General features: G+C 32.4%; 1 protein-coding gene across 1 annotated transcript in view; it reads right to left on the bottom strand.

The window, feature by feature from the left end:
- LOC129235166 (uncharacterized) overlaps positions 1-20563 on the bottom strand; it is a 75839-nt gene that overhangs the window by 8433 nt on the left and 46843 nt on the right. Inside the window, exons 3-15 of the mRNA XM_054868856.1 lie at positions 19561-19789; positions 13393-13485; positions 12963-13097; positions 12013-12126; positions 11156-11238; positions 9038-9137; positions 8858-8915; positions 8677-8771; positions 8068-8220; positions 7189-7345; positions 5154-6039; positions 4413-4657; positions 2578-2697 (exon numbers count right to left, since the gene is read on the bottom strand). Of these exons, the coding sequence (XP_054724831.1) occupies positions 2578-2697; positions 4413-4657; positions 5154-6039; positions 7189-7345; positions 8068-8220; positions 8677-8771; positions 8858-8915; positions 9038-9137; positions 11156-11238; positions 12013-12126; positions 12963-13097; positions 13393-13485; positions 19561-19749 (2428 nt within the window). The 5' untranslated portion in view covers positions 19750-19789. The remainder of the gene's footprint in view (positions 1-2577; positions 2698-4412; positions 4658-5153; positions 6040-7188; positions 7346-8067; positions 8221-8676; positions 8772-8857; positions 8916-9037; positions 9138-11155; positions 11239-12012; positions 12127-12962; positions 13098-13392; positions 13486-19560; positions 19790-20563) is intronic.

Genomic DNA, 20563 nt, shown 5'->3' with positions numbered 1-20563 from the left:
CACTTTCATTTTTAAATCTCTGCAATTATGTTCTGCAAAAGTGTGTTTCCCTTTCAATGCAATTTTTATTACTCAAAACTTTTTCTTAGAACTTTTTTTTTTTACTGTTTTTCTTACTTTGTGTTATATTCCCATGATAATATCCCTGTTATACTTTCCTCCAAGGTTTATACCTCGATCCAGGCGCCGAAAGAATAGAACTCTAATGCTCTGAGTTCGAGGCTATCTAGTTAGTGTTGGTTTCGATTTTGATCTCGCAGTTCGATGATGTAGCTTTATGTGTACGTTAGTGTGATTGTGTTGTCCGTACTAAATAAATAACTATGTGTAAATAACATCTCTCTACTCCTCACTAATAAAATACACTACACTTTGCAACTTTTTCCTATTGCATAATGATATGTACCAGGGACCATTCTGGAATAACTGAGCGTATTGTAAGAAATCTCATTTGAGCGCATTGTAAGAAGTCCTTGCAGCGTGAATAACAGCATTCTGTCAGTCCATAATGCTACAAGACTTTTCGTTCAAAATTTTGACCAACATGCCCTTGTTGATACTACACTCTCAACAAGTGGTGTGACATATTTTTAAAAAACATCGATGTTTAAAAAAAATAATGTTCAAAATTAAAACATCAAAGTTTTAACAAAAATCACGATAGATGTTTCCAAAACATCGACATTGCCATTATTCTCGACTGTAACATAAACATGGGAAAAAATTATCCGCATTGTGATAAAATCGTAACATCTTTCTTTGGCAAGCAAAGATCTATAAAAATCATAGTTCATCCTGTTTCAAAAATAACAATATATGCTAAAAATATTCTCTGCAATGATGATTCAATTTAAAATTCATATTCTTAATACAAAAGAATATAGAAAATTATTACACTATTCTTCTAAAATGGACTTTCATTTTTGTTTTCAAAAGATTTTTTACAAATCCTTAGCTTTAAAAGCAAATGAAGAAGTAAAGAAATTAAATCCTCATTTTTTTACAATTCAGTATTTTTACAAAAAAAAAATATGTAATTGCTAATTAACTCAATGATACATGAAATACACCATCAGCTTAGTCAATTCCAGCGGAGGACTGCAGTTTTGTGCTTATTAGCACTCATCAGCCCAGCATAGGAGTGACTGAGCTGGAGGTGGAAAACCTCTTAAGGAAGACAAGAGTGCCAAACTCGATAATAGTTAAAGTTTGCAAAAAAAAAAATATATATATATATATAAAAAGTCATTCTAATCCAGAAATAATAATAATAAGTTCTAACCATTGAAATGATGGAAAAACTTGAAGGATGCATATGGATTGGAATCTCAAACACACTAAGCAATTTTCTGCAAAGTTACTTTCAATGTTGGTATGTTTCCAAAAAAAAAACAAGTTTTAACCTATAAGACCACACGTACTTTGCGAAAAATATTAGTAATGCATGGCTTGATTTTTTTTCTAAAAGAAGCAAAATAAAATGTAATGATATAAATCAGAGCTTCATAATTTACGTATGGATTTTTTAAAAAAATTATTTATTTATATTACTTATTACATTTAGTACTTAAAAATGAGTTTGAATTTTCTTCCTGTCAACTATGACGAAAATTCGCGACATTTACCACACTTCCACATTTTAATGCAACAGTTTCACCCATCAAATGCAAAAATTAAGAGAAAATCCCTGACATTTCCCGAAATTTCAATAATTCGACTTTCCCTGACCATTTTAGGTGTTTCATTTTCCCTGACAATTCCAGGTTTTCCATATTTTCAAGGTGCGTGGCAACCATGAACCACGTTCAAAGTAAATTAGTACACAATAGTTCATTACTTTAAAGTAGATAGGTTGGCTCTAAGGGCTCTTTAAAAAAATTTAAGAAACCTCATGAAAACTGTTTTTAAATAAAAAATTGTGTAGAGGTGGGGGTACTTTTCAGTGCGCCTCCTAAAAGTTCCCCTCTAACTTGTGACTTTTATTTTTACGCAAAAAACAACATAAATCCATTTTTAAAAAAATCTATAGAAAAGAGAGATTAATAAATTTTAACAACTTTTAAACAAAAGATTTTAGAAGAAAAAAAAACTTTACATTTTTTACAGACACATTGAGATGGGATGTATATATCGTATTCACTATGAACCGTTAGATGATCAAAATAAAAAACTTTTCGCCTAATATACTTAGCAAGGAATTATCATTTTATAAAATAGAATGATTTATTCAGGTGCAAAGTAAAGCAATGAGCCATAAAAAGAAGGAGCCTCCCAACTCCAAAAAAAAAAAAAAACTCGAATAGACAGTTATGTTAATATCCAAAATATTATTTTAACTCCAGCAGAAATATATAATTATTACGGCATTTAAACAGAAAAAAAAAACTGGTAACTGACAAGTAATGATAAAACATAGAGGGAGAGATTTTTTTAAAAAGTAGCAAAAGTCACATCTGTATAACACACACTCATTAATTTATCGTAAGATAGCTATTCTTCTCCTTCAATCAACAAACTTGTACTGCTTATTACTGAAATGTACAAACACTAAAATAATTAAGATGGTTTTTAACTCACCAGCGGCAGTGTCACTAAGCAGAGCAGCCATAGAAATATCACCAACATTTTCCCTTTCAACAGATTTAGCATAAAATATGTCAGCTTCAGCACACAATTTATCGCACTCATCTTTGAACCCTGTAAGGTACAAAATCGGTTAATAGGCTGCATTTATTTTCAAAAATTCAATGCTCAGTGTTCAATAAATCCTATACTTTCAATATTAACTTGGCAGTGTGTACTTAAGTTAACCTAATTGCAGTCGTTATCATGGATGTCAAAGTCGGACAAACTTTGTAATACCAACGCCAGGATAACTTGTCACATGACTTTTTCAAAGACCTGAACTTATAGCAAGCAATTTTAAGGTGGCTGAGAGAATCATGAGTGTTTAAATAGAAAACTCCAGTTACCATGATGCTTCCAATCTATTCGTACAAGGTCAAGCTTTTCTTTGCAATTGAAGTTTGTTCAGTGAAATGATGAAGATCCCCGGTAAAGTTTATAGAAGGAATTCTCGTCATTAGTGAAATTTTCTGTAAAAATATTCATTACACTCAAAAGGTAAAAATTCTGAAGTCAAAATGAACTTTTCATTTTACTACTGTTGACAGCAGTAGATTTACCATGTCACAACAGGGAAGTTGCAACCTATTAAATGTTCATATTTTGGCTATTGGATATTGTTAATTGACCCTCAAAACTAAAAAATTCACCATCGCCAAATTTTAAAACACCGTGGTTGATTTTTAATAAATTTTTAAAAATCAACGCGCAAAAGTGCGCGCTTCTGAAACGTCACGAGCCTACATCACAGGGCGCGAATGGGCAGCCTTCTGCCGAAGATCCCTTGTTTTCACTAGGAACATTTTGAGCGCGCTGATAATTTTATGTTTTAGAAATTCAATAATCTTTTTGAACACACTATGGAGACCGGATTCGTTAAAGCACAATCTAAATAATCTTCCTCATGTAGCATCAATGAGGATATTCGAATATTTCCGAGAGGATGAGAGGTTTAATGTTCCAGAAACGCGAGGAGTTAAATGCGAGGAGATAAGCCTTTTATGTTACGTCTTCGAAGTCGAATGCGTGACCTTCGGCTTCTCCCCTATCAGAAGAGGGCATGACGTCACTTCCTATGCCATTTGATGTCACAAGCGCTTGAATATTAAAAATTAATTTAAAAAAAACTACTTATCGTATCGCAAAATTTTTTTCACCTATGATGTTCATACATGTTACTCTATCATATAAAAATAAAATTGAAACAAATCGAAAACTTCCCTATCGCAAGGGACCCCTATGACCATAGAGGCTTTAAGCGTGGTACAAAAATGCCCATAATAAATGTTTTACATAATGTAGTGTTTCTGAGTGGTGGCTGGATGTCATAGGGATGAGATAAAGTTTTCATAAACATAATTTACTGTAGCCTTATTATATACATAAAAGGTACATTGATCTGTTCCATATTACAACAAGCACAATGCTCACATAACCCAACTCACATTTAAGTGCAGAAATTACATTACAATACATTATGATATTCAAATCTCTTGCTTGGATAGTTATAATTACACTGTCCAAATATCAATATGTAACACATAGTTCTGTGACAGACAAAGGGGCTCTCAAAAATTCAGATCTGTAAATCTGCCACTGGCTGTAGCATGTTTAAAATATACAGTAGGTCCTTTGGTATTTTCATTTTCAAAAAGTAATACCAGTAAACAGCTTTATTTTTTCTTACTGATCAGAACTGCACCAAAATGTCAATACATCAAAATAAATTTAAAACTATAATGGTAAATTTCTACATCATAGACCATATTATTGCGATTGGTACTTACCAAAAGGAAAGTGTTCATTATTTTTCAACTCTTTCAAACAATATTGCAGCTTGGACAGATCATATGGCACAAAAGCTGTTTGAACATTTTCTGGAATTTGGCCGAGTCTGGAATCTATTTTTCCTGGAGAACTATTAATTATGGATGGATAACTGTCAGAACTTGAAAGTGAGAAAGAATCATAACCTGGATCTGTTAAAGGAATTTCTCCATTTCTACCAGCATTTCTTGGACAGCTTGGAAGTCTAAAATGAAAGCAAATTATAATTTTACTTTTAATTACATTCAGTTTCTTTTGAATTTGTTACACCTGTATGCAGTTATGTTTTTCTTATATTACTTTTAAATTATTAAGTCGCACTCCTATATAGCGAACTTATGGTTACAACGTAATAGCTTCAAGTCCCTTCTTAGTTTTACTAATTGTTTATTTAACCTTTTATTGCCCATATTAGAGCTTTAATGAAATTTTTCCTTGGTCCCTTTGACAATGCTGTAAACAAGCGCAACTGTACATTGCTTTTTATTTAACTACTTTGTACACATTTTTAAGTAAACTTTGGCAATAACATAAAAAGATTAGAAACTAGGCTTTTGTCATAAAAAGAGATTTAAATTTAATAATATCAAAAAATAAATACAAATCAAGAAATTCCCCCCTCTTCTCCCAACATAATAAAACTAAATTATAAAGCAGCATTTTCAAAAAAAGAAAAAAAAATCAAATAAGTGAATAAATACCTTTTGTTTCCAATAACATAGAAATATGGATTGTCCAAAGATGTAGTACTAGATGAACTAGCACTGTTACGGTCACCACTCCAATTTCCGGAATCTCGTCTTCGAGCCATGTTCATTGCATCAGGAATATCTTTCACATTCAACGCACCAACGTAATTTTTCTCTCGAAAAACATTATCTAGTGATTCTAAACTGCTACTACTATTTCTCTGGCCAACAAAAATGTGACCGCTTTTGGAATTCATTGATCTCTGTCGTTGTAATTTTTGCAATTGCAAAACGTTTTCCACAGCTTTCCGGCTAATATAAGTATTGTCTGTACAAACTTCTTCTACTTTTGAAGTGTCTGTGGCAAAACTATTTTCAGATGAATTACTATCAATTTTAATTGTATCAGCAGCTTTTGTACTTTGATTTGTTGTTGATTGTAGAATGTCATCAACTGATGCTGGCCTATTTAGTGAATTATTTGCTACATTTTTATTTGACTTTGCCTGACAAAAATCTGAATAAAAGGCACTACTTGGAACAGAGATACGGATTGGGAGGTTAGACTTAACTGAGTTAGGATTCTCCACATTGGAAGCATTAGTTTTAGAATGAGTCGATTCAGAATGATTATTGCTGCAGTAAGTAGGGTAAGAAGTATCTTGAATATCTCTAGTGTTTAATGGATTGTTCTCCTTCAACTCTAAATTTTGTTCTTTTCTACTATTTTCACACCAAGATAATTCGCCACTAGGCGTAACTGCTCTTCTTGGTTGTAAATTAGCACTTAAATCACAAGACATTTCAGGATTAGGGGTCAAAGCTCTTCTTTGATTTCCAGGTTGAAAAAATCTGCTGGATTTTTCATGTGATAAGTTTAAATCATCCGACTCTTTACCTAGTAAAAAAAAAGAGCGAAGAAGAATGATTAACATAATACTTAAAATTATACCATATAATCATTGAACTTGTAATGACAAAAATTATATAAACCAATAAATACTACATCAAAATAAGACCACCACAATTAAATATTTGTTTTTTAATTCCAACACGTATTTTTTTTAGAATGCAACTGAATTGTATGTAACATTAATGGAATAAAAGAGTTATGTCATCGTATAAAATAAATTCAAAAGTAAAATTTCAAGATACCAATAAATTAACAAATAAAATCAAAGAAACAGCAACAAAAAATACTAATAATTAATGAAATAAAAAATAAGTAAGCGAATTTAAGGAAGCAAATGTTAAAAAAAATTCCAACTTTCAAATTACTTGGAATTTTTAAAGGATGCAAAATCAAAAATACCTAACGTGTTCAACAAAGATATGCTTCCAAAAAAAATTAAATTTTAATCTATGTGTGCTAAAAATAACGAAAATCTGCTTAAATAACAATACAATTTCTGTAAAACTTTATGAAACTTATTCAAGTCATCAAAATAGGCCAAAGTTTTTCAGAATAAAAAATATTAGTTAGATAAATAACCTTCAGCAAAACAAGTACTAAACACATCAAAAAGAGAATTCCAATGTAATGATGATATAATTCCTATATTTATTACATCGCTGGATAGAATTAAAAGTAATGAAGAAAATAAAATAGAGGGGAGGGGGCGGATTTCTGATATAGTGTCAGTATCTTTGAATCAAAATTTTAACAGCAACATTAAACTTTTTAGTACTGAGTCAATTCATGAAAATTGACTCATATTAATGATAAATTTCATACTCTTGAACTCAATATCAATAAAATAAACCAACTATATTTTATTTTACATTCAAACAATACAGCTAATCTAAAATTCACTAAACATTTAAAATTAAAACCAAGTCATATTTTTAGTTTAATAACATTAAAAAAAAAAAAAATCAGTTTCCATAGAAGTTGAATAATTTTTTCTGCAAGCTTGAAAAACTAAAACACATGCATATGCTCTTTGGAGAAAGTAAAGCTTCAAGCCAGAAGATCTGCAACCATCTAAATACTTTCTGAATATAGCTAATGAACTTCAAACTTTTTTTATAATAATTTATTACTTACCACTGATAGTCTTCTTGTGAGTAGGAACTACTTTAATTATCCTTGGAGCAGTTGAGGTATCTACAGGTGTACCAAGCGGATTAGCATAAAGTAAAAGGAGGGGTTGAAAATGGCCACGACAACATTTTTCTACAACTTGCTCCCATTTTGGTCCAATCTGTAATGTATATTACAATCTGTTATTGCACATAAAAAAAAGTATAGGTGAATGAAGTGTGTTAAAACAACATTTAGTAAATTACTCACTGCATTTTTATTTGACTTTGCTTGATAAATATATGAATGAATATGAAACATGTGACTGTTTTGAAAATTAAAAATACATATTTACAAGTTGTTGACCAAGTAATTTTCTACAGGATCAATTTCATATGAATGTGAGAAAATAACTGCTATTAAAAATTTATACTAGTTAGATTTTTTTCCCTATGGAATTAAAAGTTAGGTTATGGTTAGATTTTTTTTCCCTATTAGAAAATTAAAAATACATATTTACAAGTTGTTGACCAAGTAATTTTCTACAGGATCAATTTCATATGCATGTGAGAAAATAACTGCTATTAAAAATTTATACTAGTTAGATTTTTTTTTTCTATGCATGATATTGATTTAAGCAATTTTTCTTTCTAATAATCTATGCTTGTATGGGGGAAAAGGTCCTTTCAAGAAATTTTTAAAAAATCATTCTTTAATTTGATTTTCTACAGATTTACACAGAAAATACAAAAACCTTAAAAGTACTAAGAAGAAGTCAAGTTCTGAAAAACATTTAGTAATAATGCAACAATTTTAATGAAAGAAATTATTCAAGCAAATTGCAAAATAAACTTTTAAAAAAAGAAAAAAAAACTATTCCTCCATAACAGTAATTTTTCATACCTCTCTCACAGCAGCATCATCAAAATAGATCCAGACTCTCAGTTTGGTGTGAAAGAAAAATGTTGAATAATGCTTCCCATAGTAAGTAACAATGCCAACTAGTTGATGAGTAGCAGTTGATGCCCAACGACTATCAACAACAGAATGAAACACCTAAAAAAATTTAATTTTCAGATTATTGAATTGATATAATGCATATTTTGCACTATCAACAGCACACAGCACTATATTATGTACGTACATTTATTTATCCATCTTGCAAATGATATCAAACATCACCCTACATACTTCTGTATAAGTACTTACACTTACTTATAACACTAGCCTTTTAAGCAATAAGTTGTAAAAAAAAAGGTAATAATTGTGTATGAGTCAAATAACATTACTCCAACTATTTCATTTTTTTAAATTCAATTTCCAATGAATCATTGATAATAAGCATGGGATCCCAAAATATGTATGAGACTGATGGAAAAACAACATCAGATTCTTAAAAACATTTTATCCTATTAAGTTCATTTAAATGTCATTTAAAATGTCTCTATGTGTTAAAAACAAGAAATATTAGAATATTGAACAATAAAAAGAAAAGAATGAATAAATTCTTACATCTTGGAGCTTTAGAGACATTCCAATAGTTTTAAATACATCCATTATATGATCTATTGTTGGCCTTTCAGAATCCCAAACAAGTCCTATACTGACTACAATAAAAACAAAACAAAAACAGTTAGACAATAGCATTACTAAAAATAATTAGAACAGAGAAAACTGGGGGGAGGGGACATACCTATTTCTGGATGGTTCATTAATGTCTTTCTAATCTGTATCACAGCACCACATGAACTCTAAAAAAATGAATTATAACTATGAGTACCCCATAAACAAAAAATAAATATACATTCTATTAAAGCAGTTTAATTCCAATGTTTATCTATATGAAATTTCAATAGATTTCAAGCAATTTTACCGGACAATCTCTGAAATCTCCCAATCCACCAGCTCTTTTCAGCAACTCACTAAAGCTTGGAATTTGATCAGTTTTATCTTTCATCAACTTTGCTTGAGAGCTGTAAAGAATAGTTACATTTAATATCTCTTATATTTTTACCTCCATACCTTTACTTATTAATTATCCCGCTACCTAAATTCCAAAAAGTTTCCTCCCCCAATTATTGATCTTAACATTCCATGTGATATGAATTTATATTTTTGGGAAATATGGCTATTCTATTAGTTTCTGTATATGAGGCAGTGAGAAGCAAAGGGATGCAAGTGGCAAAATTTAAAATGTGGAGATAACCCGTACAAATGGTAGGTGAACCTCTTCTCTGTCTTGGGGCAAGAGTCAGTACTAGTAGCCTTGGTAAGTGATGTTATTCAGCAGGATTTAAAAAAACTTTTCAATGAAAGTCTACCAAGGGCCTTATCTTCAAACGTATTTTAGTCAAAACTTGAAAATGCCCACTTACATCCCTTTGCTTCTCACTGCCTCAAATGTTAAACATGCCCAGGACAATCTATTATGCTGAATTACGAACTCTAGCAGTGATATTTAAAATATATTATAGAGTCACGCCCATTTGAAATGAAGTTGAAGAGAACTGCTGAAAGTTTCATTGTAGGAGTAGTTTCATAATTAAAAAAAATATGGTATGAAATACAAAGCAGAGTACAAAAATAAATATGAAAACTTTGCTCTTTTAATGATTGGAGCAGTTATATGGCAATACTAAGGTTTCACACTAAGTAGGGAGTTGTTGCAGGAAAAATACTGGCACCATTACGGTGACAGCACCCGTAACAGACAAGGGTCCAGTAACAGACAGTTATAAGTTTGAATTTAAATAATAAGAATTTTAGGCAGTAAAACGGATGTTGCTGTGGTCCATGAATATGAACGTTGCAACCATCTATTGTTATCAGAGTGAATTTTATGAGCCAGTTGGTATTTACAAGGCAGTGGTGGAAGGTTATGACCAGCTACCAACAAGGTCTGCCGGTGTTTCATGTTCATTTGAATTTAACAAAGTTTTAGATAAAAAAATGAACTTTTGTACATTTTGAAAAGTAAAGGGGAATTATGTCCATTACTCATCCTTTCCTCATCCTATCTGTTACTGGGTATCATCAAAATTGTCGGTGTCTATTACCGGAGGTCGGATATTTTTTTGCGAAATTGAGCAAATATAAATAGAATTAACTTATTCAGAGGGTCCAGAAGCATCCAAACGTTAGATGAGATGTAGTTGCGTGAGAGAAAAATAGTTTAAAAAGTCCAAATACATGAAAGGGCTTAGAAAATTAAGTTAACCTGAGAGAGATGTCTTAAGCATGTCTGTTATTGGTGTCATTATCCTATTCCTCTGCTTAATTTATTTTAGAAAATCTTCTATCACATGTTTGGGAAATCAGAAGTTTTTTTTTTTTTTTTTTTTTGTAATTTATTTTGATATAATCGTGTTTTTCTGCCTGTTAAACATTCCCATGGATGCAACAAGAGTTTCGATGGAGGAATTTTTCTTTTTCTTTTTTTTTTTTTTTTTTGAGGATACAGGTTTCAATGTCTTAATTAAAAAACAAACACAGAAAATTATTTGCAATTATAGCAAGTTTTTTGAATACAATGCTTCAATGTCTTAATTAGAAAACAACAGATGCATTTTCAAACATTGTAGATCTAACAAGAATTTGTATGCCATAAGTAAATAGTAGAAAAAAAAATTCTTTTCAAAACAAATCAAAAGAATTTAGGTTTAAACATACATTTTTACCATAACAACTTTGTTACAAACAGCATGATATGCGAATTATTCAAGCATACAGTTTAAAAAGCAAAAGATGAAAATTTATTTACTTACAGTGTCAAATGTGCAAATATGACTTTATTTGCAAAGAACAATAAGTATATATTAATTCACTATGTTACTAATATTTATTAGTGAAATATATATAAGTTTATCAAAATTCAGAAATTATGAATGCTGAAGTTTTAAAAGATACATTTTATGATGAAAAAACTTACTTATTTAAATAAAAACAAAGAAAAAACTATTTTGAAACACACATTTTTTGGATATATAATTACCAAAGAGCTGAAGAAGGAACATAATGCACCATCTGAGTAAATGGTAAAGGCTCGGATGTGGCACCACAGGCATGGCATACAGTCTAAAGAAATACACAAATGTGAACTACCATGCTAACCAATGTAAATACACAATGCAAAATAATAAATTTTTGATTAGAAGGTTTAGCAAAACAGAAATAGCAGAATAAATAATTTGTTTTTATCTCACGAATTACTAAAAGTAATGAATAATTTTAAAAAATAATTATTATTATTACAACTAAGCTGATTAAAATAATTTTTTTTTTCAATTAATTTATCAAACCTTGTGTGTATACTTAAAATAAATACAACACAAGCAATAAATAATTTTGTTTCTCAAATTACTGAAAGTAAAACATCAATTTAAAGGTTTTTAATTGCAGAAAAGTAATTTATTTTGGTGACAATACTTTCCTTGCTAATAACTAATTGCTATATGTATACAAAATGTGAGGAGTTGTGGTCAAGTTTAAAGTTTGAAAATTTATATATTGACTCATGTAATCTTTTAGAGCATAATTCCTGTCTTGAATTGGAAAAAAAATTCCTATGTCATTATTTTAGATACACTACACAGACTGTTAGATAGCATAATGTGAAGAGTTTCCAGAGGACGAATGAGTCCCCATGTAAATTTATATATTTAAAAATTAATGTCTAAATAATATGACATGCTAAACATGTACGTATGGGATGTGCACTTAAACGAGATAAGATACTGACAGAAACTAAACCTTAAATAAAACTATAAGAAAAAAAAAAAGAGCTTTAAGAAATAATACAATGCTGGTAGGAGAAACTAATAGCAATTTTCAAGCTTTATTATTACTTACTTGTTCGACAAGTGTCATGGCAAATTTTTGATGGGGTATACAGTGAAGAGCACTGCACATATCTTCAGATTCAGAATTGGCAATGTGAAAATGGATTCTCATTAAAATGTTTTCCTAGAAATCAATATATTATTTAAAAATCAATGGCTATTAAATAAATCAAAACATTTGTTTTGGCAACAATATTTTTTTTTAACTGTCACTTAGGTCACACAGAAAGTAAATTAGTTTACAACATACTTTGTTCAACCAAAAATATATTTTCTTTTTTTTTCAATTTTGTGACTTCACTATTTACATTTTGATGCCATGCTATTTATATTTTAATGATATCATTGGTAAAGCTGACACAAGTTTGAACAAGTTTGAAGGTACGTTAATGTAAAAAAAAACACTGAATAAATTTTAATTTTTTATGACAATATTTAAAGCAATTAATAAAATATCCATCCTGATGTAATCTGAAAAACCTCTTCAGCTGCAATCTCTACTTAACTTTGGAAAAATAAAAGAAAATAGTTGTTGAAGTGTTGTTAGTAAACACTAAGGAAGATAGGCGCCATTGCCTCCCCAGAGGTTGGACTTCTTTATTTTATTAACGTACAAGACAGCATAAGAAAGATTTGCAGCACAAAGGAGGAAATAACACTCCGGGCACTGGTGGGAATCGTACTCAATTTCCAGCTTACAAAGCAAAGCTTCTACCACAGAGCCACAGAGGTCCCAGAAAGAAAATTGTAATTGTATAAAACAATCTTAAACTAACTTTGCCTCCCCCCCCTCCACCATTAATCCAGATAATACATACAGGACTAATAAAAATTATGGATTTGGATTTCAATTTATTATAACTTCCTTACATGAAATGTAAGATTGATGTTAAAACAATTATTTTTTTAAACAATTAATTTTTTTAACATTCTATATTGCAAAACTAAACTGTAACTTACGAAGCACTCAGCAGCATCATCCATAAAGCCTAGCTGGAATCGTCTCTGATCACAAAAAGTTTCAGCTAGGGCCCGCCGTAATGCGTCAGGAGGTAATGCGGATTCTTGACTATACTGAAACTGAGCAAATAGTTCCTGAAAAAAAATCCAGATTGTTAATTTTCTTCAAAATATTCTTCTAAATAATGAGAAATTAAAATAATTTTAGTGCAGGCTTCCACATATATGTTTATGCATAAATGAAAAGGGACATTCCAATGAGAAGAAATAAGTTGACTTTCAGCAGAACATAAGAGTCAAATGGATAACATTGTATTAAAATTCCTTTTATAATGAATAACCTCAAATTATTTTTTCTTAATCAAAATTGTCCCTTAAATGCTTCACACTTAACAGTGTTTGAACTGAGTCTTTATAGAAAACATTTTACCTTTAAGGCACAAAATATGCAAGAATCTTCCATACAGGCATGTCCGCATAATTCTCTGAAGCTTCTTCTGAAAATATCTAAGTGCCACAATACCTGGAAGGATTATAAACAGATTGCGGTCAAAATATAACAGCAAGACATGCTAAAGAATCTAAATTGAAAAATCATGATACAAATCCTTAAAAAAAAATTTCAATAATAGAGAACTTGTTAATCTTCACACATAAAAAAACTTTTCTAAAGACTGAAAGTGTTATCAATTGATAGCAAGCACACTCCCAAACCAAATTAAGAACTTAAGTTTAAAAAAATCAGATAAACACACATGAAAACATCTAAAATTGAAACTATAATTTAAAAGAATAAAAGAGTAATAATAGTTATTATTATTATTAATAGCAATAATAGTAATATAGTAAAAAATCTTTTTATAAAAGGAGCAAAGGAAAATAAAAAAATAATTATAGGATAAGTCAAAAGACGCTAATAATGCTAAATTTGGGTAGTTTGAAGAATAGGATTTACTAATTTTGAGGGGGGGGGGTTATCTCTTAAATTTTGCATCAACTACAAAAGAGACTAACAACAAGAGACAACTACAACTCGCATCAACTATCAAAGAGAGTTCATGTTATTTTTAAAACTAAATCTGTGTTTCAAATTTGAAATAAAACTAAGCAATTTTAAAAACTATAGTTGAAAAAAATAAAAGTCATGTACAAAATTTGTCATAATTATCAATTATGTGCAGTATTTTTTCATTTGTACGTTGAAATTAGAATGTTTCAAAGATTTTATTTTCATTTCTTAGTTATAGCTATTTAATTTTGGAGTTTCACTACTTTATTTAAACAAGAAATGAAAGTGGGGGTGGGGGGAATAAACAACCTATGGTGAAAGCTGACCAAGCGCAATTAAAGACCTTACAAGCTCGAAATATCAAACTTCAAACAAACAAAAAAAAAAACCTCTCAAAACCAAAGCCTTTTCCGACAGTCCCCCCGCTTCAGATAGCAATCTGCATCAGTCCTCATCGCCTAAGTACTAAACGCCAAATGACCGACATGCTATATTAATCGGACAATCACGTGTTTTGCCTCAAGAAAAAACATTGCGACCGGATGTTGTCAGCAGCAGAGCGTGCCGAATTAAAGACTTTCATGCTACATTTTACATTACTAACTTTATCTAAAACATGTTTATGCTTTGACGGCCGAGCTCTTTTTGTCGCGTTTGATCTTCAACAAAAGGATGCACGCCGAACACGTGCCACTGTTATTATCGATCCTTTTATTTCCCTCGTATACATTAGACCAGAAACAATTGCTCAACACCCGGTCTTTTTTCTTTACTTTTTCTTTTTTTTTATATATATAATCCAGATTATTTAACGCATAAACAAGGCCCTATTTATTTTAGAATTTTAATTTAGATATTTACAATTTTATTTTAGAATTTTAATTTTTCAGCACTAAGTTGTACCTTAAGATTAAGCAAATCATTTAGTGAAATCCTAGTCTCGAAGTGATCTAATTGCAGAGATATAAGCAAAACCAGGCCTCAGATTTATCCGTGACAATCAGGCCAAGTATAATAAAAGTGCTTAATTAATCATAAATTATTTTTTTGAAGTAACGAGTAGAGAATCTTATGAATTTTTTTTCTTAGTCACTTCACTTCTGACTCCAAATCAGAACAATACGCACTTTAACATCTTTCAGTTTTATACTTTAAAAAGCTAATTAATTCTAACCATAACGTACCAGCTCCCCCCCCCCCCATACTATTATTAAATTACTAACTCTCTAACAATTTATTTTCAGCAAGTGTCAGAAGCTTTCTACGAACTTCCATTTGTTTACATAAGTTCCACCGTTGAAAAAGCACCTCAAACACCTCCCACAACATCAAGAAATGTATGCAACTATCCTGCCCGTTTACTTTAAGCAATTAGTGGAGGTTTGCTGGGCATTTATTTTGATACACTCAAAACAGATAGTAAGGTTAAAAAATAGAAAAAGGATCGAAGGATTCCATAAGCGACACCTTGCAACACCGAGATGAGTAACAGATGGCATACACTCTCTTGACTCCCTATGAAAAAAAAATCTTTCCCCATGATTCCTGGAATCCTATAACCCCTAAAAAGAGGGAGAATTGAACCGTTGAAAGAGAAACTGTAAATTTTCTATCCCCCCCCCCCGAGGGAGCCCCCGTAAAGGAATGCGAGGGGTGTCTGAAAGCTAAACGCACTTCACTTCACGACCACATGAATAGCAACGGTTGATGTTGATACGCGAAAGACTCTTGAAGAAGTATTCACGGCTTTAAATTGTAGCAAGTTCTGACTGAAACCTTTCACAGACTTAACACTATTCTGATAAGATTAAAAAAAGAATGATTATTACAGAAACAAATCAACACAAGTGGCCGAAAAAAAAAAGAGGTTACCCAGTTCTTAGAGGTTGCATTTACATTTATTTTTTTTTATATTTATTTAACAATATAATTACAACAACGGGAGGGGGGGGGGGACTTTTCCCACGGAAAAAATTGCATTAAATTTCGCTTTATGGTAGGAACTGCTTACACAACAAACAGATGACTACACATTTCTAATGAGTGCTGAATCCTAAAAAAGGGGGTGGGGACGAATGCTTACTGATACCATGGCTAATTGGTACAAATGCTGATTCGAACTAAAAGCAAATCGTGTGTGTATGTGTGTGTGGAGGGGGGGGGGTGTCTTGCGCTTAACACGTGAGTTTCGCTAGTATGAAACTTTTTTTTTCTTAAGTAGGGGGATGCAGCCCTCTGCACCCTCCTCCTCGACTACACTGTTAATAAGCCATTTCTCTTTTAATTGGGAAATAGTCTTATTTTTTAAAAGTTTTCAAGTTAAACTGATCTTAAAGAACTATCGATTGTTGGAAAGCATTACACAATGTGTAATATAATATATTATGTCATATTTATATTATGTCATAATATAAAGGAGCGAAACACAAGGATACAACAACGCAAATATTTCAGATTAATTTCTCACTGGTCATCAAAATAAAACAAAAGAACCGCTCAGGAGATATGACAAACCGGCTAATGATAAAAGAAAGGAAAACTGTCAAATCAAAGTAATTAAGATTTTCTAAATAAATACCTGGAGACACGAAAGCGATGTCGTGAGATAAAAGGAATCGCAAAATAAGGCGCTAAGTGCTTAGTGAAAGGGAGGCAGAGGTCAGTCGGTCAACCGTGTCCGCAATAATAGGGCTTGTTTCCGGTGCCCCCCCCCCCGGAAAATATAAGACATGAAGAAAGAAAACGACGAAGAACAACGTTTTGTTCTTGCCTCGGGCAACAAGATTTGACGAACCCCCTACTACTTTTGTTTTTCTCTTTGCAACACAATGGGAGAAAATAAGATGTCATTTATCTTGCCTTGATTTTAATTTTAGAAAAAAGACTTCTCGCATAAAACTTAATTTGACTTTCCCAGCGTTTTTTTTTTTTTTTTTTTTTTTTTTGTCGTTCGGCCGCTGGTCCTAAACGCCAGTTGCTCCTGGAATTAAGAAATTCTTCATCTTCTACTTAAAAATCACCTTTACTCGCAGGAATACAATAACATGTATTTCCGCACATTCGCAGAACCGTTTCATGAAAAATATTCCCTCGTTAGTTAAGAATCATACATGATTTTAACAAAAGGGACCATCCCTCCCAAGAGCTAGGGTGCATGCACCCTTCCCCCATGCCAGAAATATTCCCCAAACCAGAAGCCCTACCCCCCTTAGAAAAGAAAAAAAATACCGCTCAACCCCCGCTCCCCCTCCCCCACAAAAAAATTAGTGGCACAGTCTGCGCTTAGGTAGGCACACCTAGTTTTAAAAAATGTTTGGTATCTTTACCAAGTTTTAACTTCTGGATCCCTTTCATCAAAAAGATGTTTTTTCGGTGAAAAGGATCGATTCTTCTTCTTTTTTTTTCACTAATGATGACATTAAACTATGTCGATGTCGGTGACCCCTGGACTTGAACGTATGCCTTAGGAGACAACTGTCTTTTGTCAATTATAAACCGGACCAAGCTGGAAAGAAACGTGGAAGAACCTGAGGGAAGGACATGTGTTCAGAAAAGGGCATCTGTTCTCGATACAGCATATATTGGGAGAAAGCAGATGCCTAATGTTCTTTTAAACTATTAGATTGAAACCCAACGCATGTTTAAAATTTTGTAGAAATGTTACACAAAACCACTGCCGGATGTTTTTGTCACAGTTAAAAAAAATACTATTTTTTAATTAAATTACCTCTTTAAAATACATCATTTGTGAAGATAAAAAGCGAAGAAGTTCGACCCGAATAAGCCAACCTTGCTGAGCGTCAAAGAGAGAGGGAGAGAGAGAGAAAGAAAATAACTAAAATAACAAGTTTTCGGCTAGCATGAAATGTGTTACAAAATTAAGTTGCTCCCCTTTTGAAAAATTTTCAAATACAGCGGAATCTACTTAGTTCATTGATTCTTACGTCATTTTGGATGTCAAAAGCAGGTTTTACAATTTACTAAGGGGTGAGTGCCCACTAGTACGGGGGGGGAGGGGAGTTCATGTCGAGATGGAGCATTCAAATTTTTTTTTTGTCAGCGATGGCTTAGAAGAGTTTGGATCACATTTTGGGATCTCGTTCTGGGGGAGAGGGGGGGGGGGGTGCTCCGTAGCATTTGAGCCTGATGCGCCATCGCCCTTGGAGGCGCCCTTGTCACCCCGATTCACTGCGCATAAAAAGTATTCATAGCAAATATTAACGAGAAGGTATGATTCGGCGAATCATTAATTCCATACATTTCAAGACTATAATATTTTAATCACCTCAAAAAGCATAGAATCGCGAAACTTCTTCATTCATTGGTTTTAGATTAATTATAAACGTAATAGAACTCGAATAGATCATCGATTGCGAAGGTCTCTGATTAATGCATACTCAAAGAAGCTCTACGCCATTACTGTGCAAGAAAAAGAAGTCGGAGAGCGTTCTAGCAGGTGGGTGGACGGGGAAAATTTACGTGACAAGAAAGGATTATCACAAAAAAGCGATTATGCTAATGATGTACTTAGAATGCTTGAAAGGGCATAAAAATGAGCATGATCTCGTGCGGAAAAAAATTATCTGGCATCGCAGTATGAAAATAAAAAATTCAACTGAGAACAGATTTATTAACAATCACACTAAGATTTTCTTACTCTCCCCCCTCCCCCTTTTTGTAAATACATTTTTTTTAAATACATTTACTCACGTCGAAATATTTACCTAATTTGTGACAGTGTCATACAATGACTGTTTCTGGTTCGGGTTTTAGCAAACTGAAACATTCTTTTCAAAATTAGAAACTTGAAACGAGAATTTTACTCGATTTGATGGTTCTGATATGTTTAAAGACATCTCCTAAACTGAGATCAGCAAACTTGCCAACTGTACAAAATGAAAAAGCAAAGAGAAATATTTGTACTCTGGAACCAGACGGATGCTAGTATAAAATTGATAATTCTCATGATCTTAGACTTAGACATAAATGATAGTCCCCCTTTGGAAATTGATAATGCCATTTTTAAAAAATCAATTTTGAACAGAAATATCAAAACATTTCAACATAACGGCTAAACTGTTAACGAACGACTGTTATTGAAACTTTCTGTACTTTAACATTTTTGTAAGATTAATTTGCACTGAATTTTTCTGTCACAACATATTTTAGATTACAAATGTCCACGTCTTCTAAGGAAAACATAAGTACGAATTGCCTTAAAAGGGTTAGGTCCGTCTAAGTTTCAAAACAGAGAATCTTCACGAATCTAAATTTTTACCCTGTATTAATTTGAAAACAGAAGACAAAAAAGATTTTTTCTCAAAAGGGGTTTTCTTAAAAGGTTTCTCGGAGATAATGGAGAGTTTAGGCACTCTCACTACTGAGATGAACGCAAAATTAAAAACTCTTAGCTGTACACTTGACAGCCAAAGTTTGAGGACTTTTAATTCCATAAAAAGCAGGAGAAATTTCTCCGACGGAAGTAGGAGCCCAGAGAGGAGTGAGCACTAAAGCAGGAGATTTTTTCCTGCCTGGATCAGTAGTAATCTACGCATCCAAGTAGAAGAGGTGAAGAGGTAGGTTGCTTACCTGTACAGCGCTGTTGAGGAAGCAGTTGTTCTGGCCAGGCATGTTGAGCAGTCCTTTTGTATTGGTGATGGACATGCTGTTCCTGGGATTCAAGAGCTGGGTATACTGGAGCACCCCTCCTTCGGCCCTGCCACCCACGGTCAGGCATTTCCCCTGCGGGATCCGCGGCGCCGAGGGAGCTGGAAGCATCTTCCGAGATTTAGAGCTCACTGCATCTCAATCGCTGGCCCTGGAAACAACAAGAGATAAGTATCACAATACAAGATAAGTACACACACAATAAATTCCAATAATTTCTTCACGAATGTGGACATACGCGTCCATTTTTTGAAGAGCCATTCCAAGAAAAAGCTGCCACGTTGTCCCGCACATGGCGGCTCATGTATTTCATTAAAAAGTCATAATTTTGAAGGTTAATGAAAAAAAAAGTAATCTTGAGAAATCACACATACATTTGAGATTTCTTAAGCAACAAAATTTTGTTCATAACCCTTTTAAAGTTTTATTTTTAACTAGTGGTACCCGCATGGCTTTGCCCGTAGTAGAAAATTAAAAGGTCATTTGGTTCGCCTGCATATTTACAAATAATGGATGATGAATTTCTCGCCAATTTACTATATTCATTTGCTCGCCCATGTTACGGTTCCACGTTATGATAATTTGCTAATTTACTCGTCCGTGTTGTGATAATTTGCCCGGTAAAATTTTCTTAAAATCGGAATAGAAAAAGAACAAAATCGAATTTTCGAAAAATCGCTTCGAGATGCATACCCCCCCCCCGTGCTACAAACCAATTTTGTACCAAATTTCATGAAAATCGGTCGAACGGTCTAGGCGCTATGCGCGTCACAGAGATCCTGACAGACAGAGATCCAGACATCCAAATATCCAGACAGAGAGACTTTCAGCTTTATTATTTGTAAAGATGAAATATATAAAGTCACGTGTGGGACAAAAATGTCCATTTTTCCGTGGAACCTTACGGAGGGTGGCTTCAATTAGG

This window comes from Uloborus diversus, chromosome 2 (assembly GCF_026930045.1).
Source record: "Uloborus diversus isolate 005 chromosome 2, Udiv.v.3.1, whole genome shotgun sequence".
Taxonomy (NCBI): Eukaryota; Metazoa; Arthropoda; class Arachnida; order Araneae; family Uloboridae; genus Uloborus; species Uloborus diversus.
Note: the sequence above shows the minus strand (reverse complement) of the source record. Positions and strands in the feature narration are given on the sequence as shown.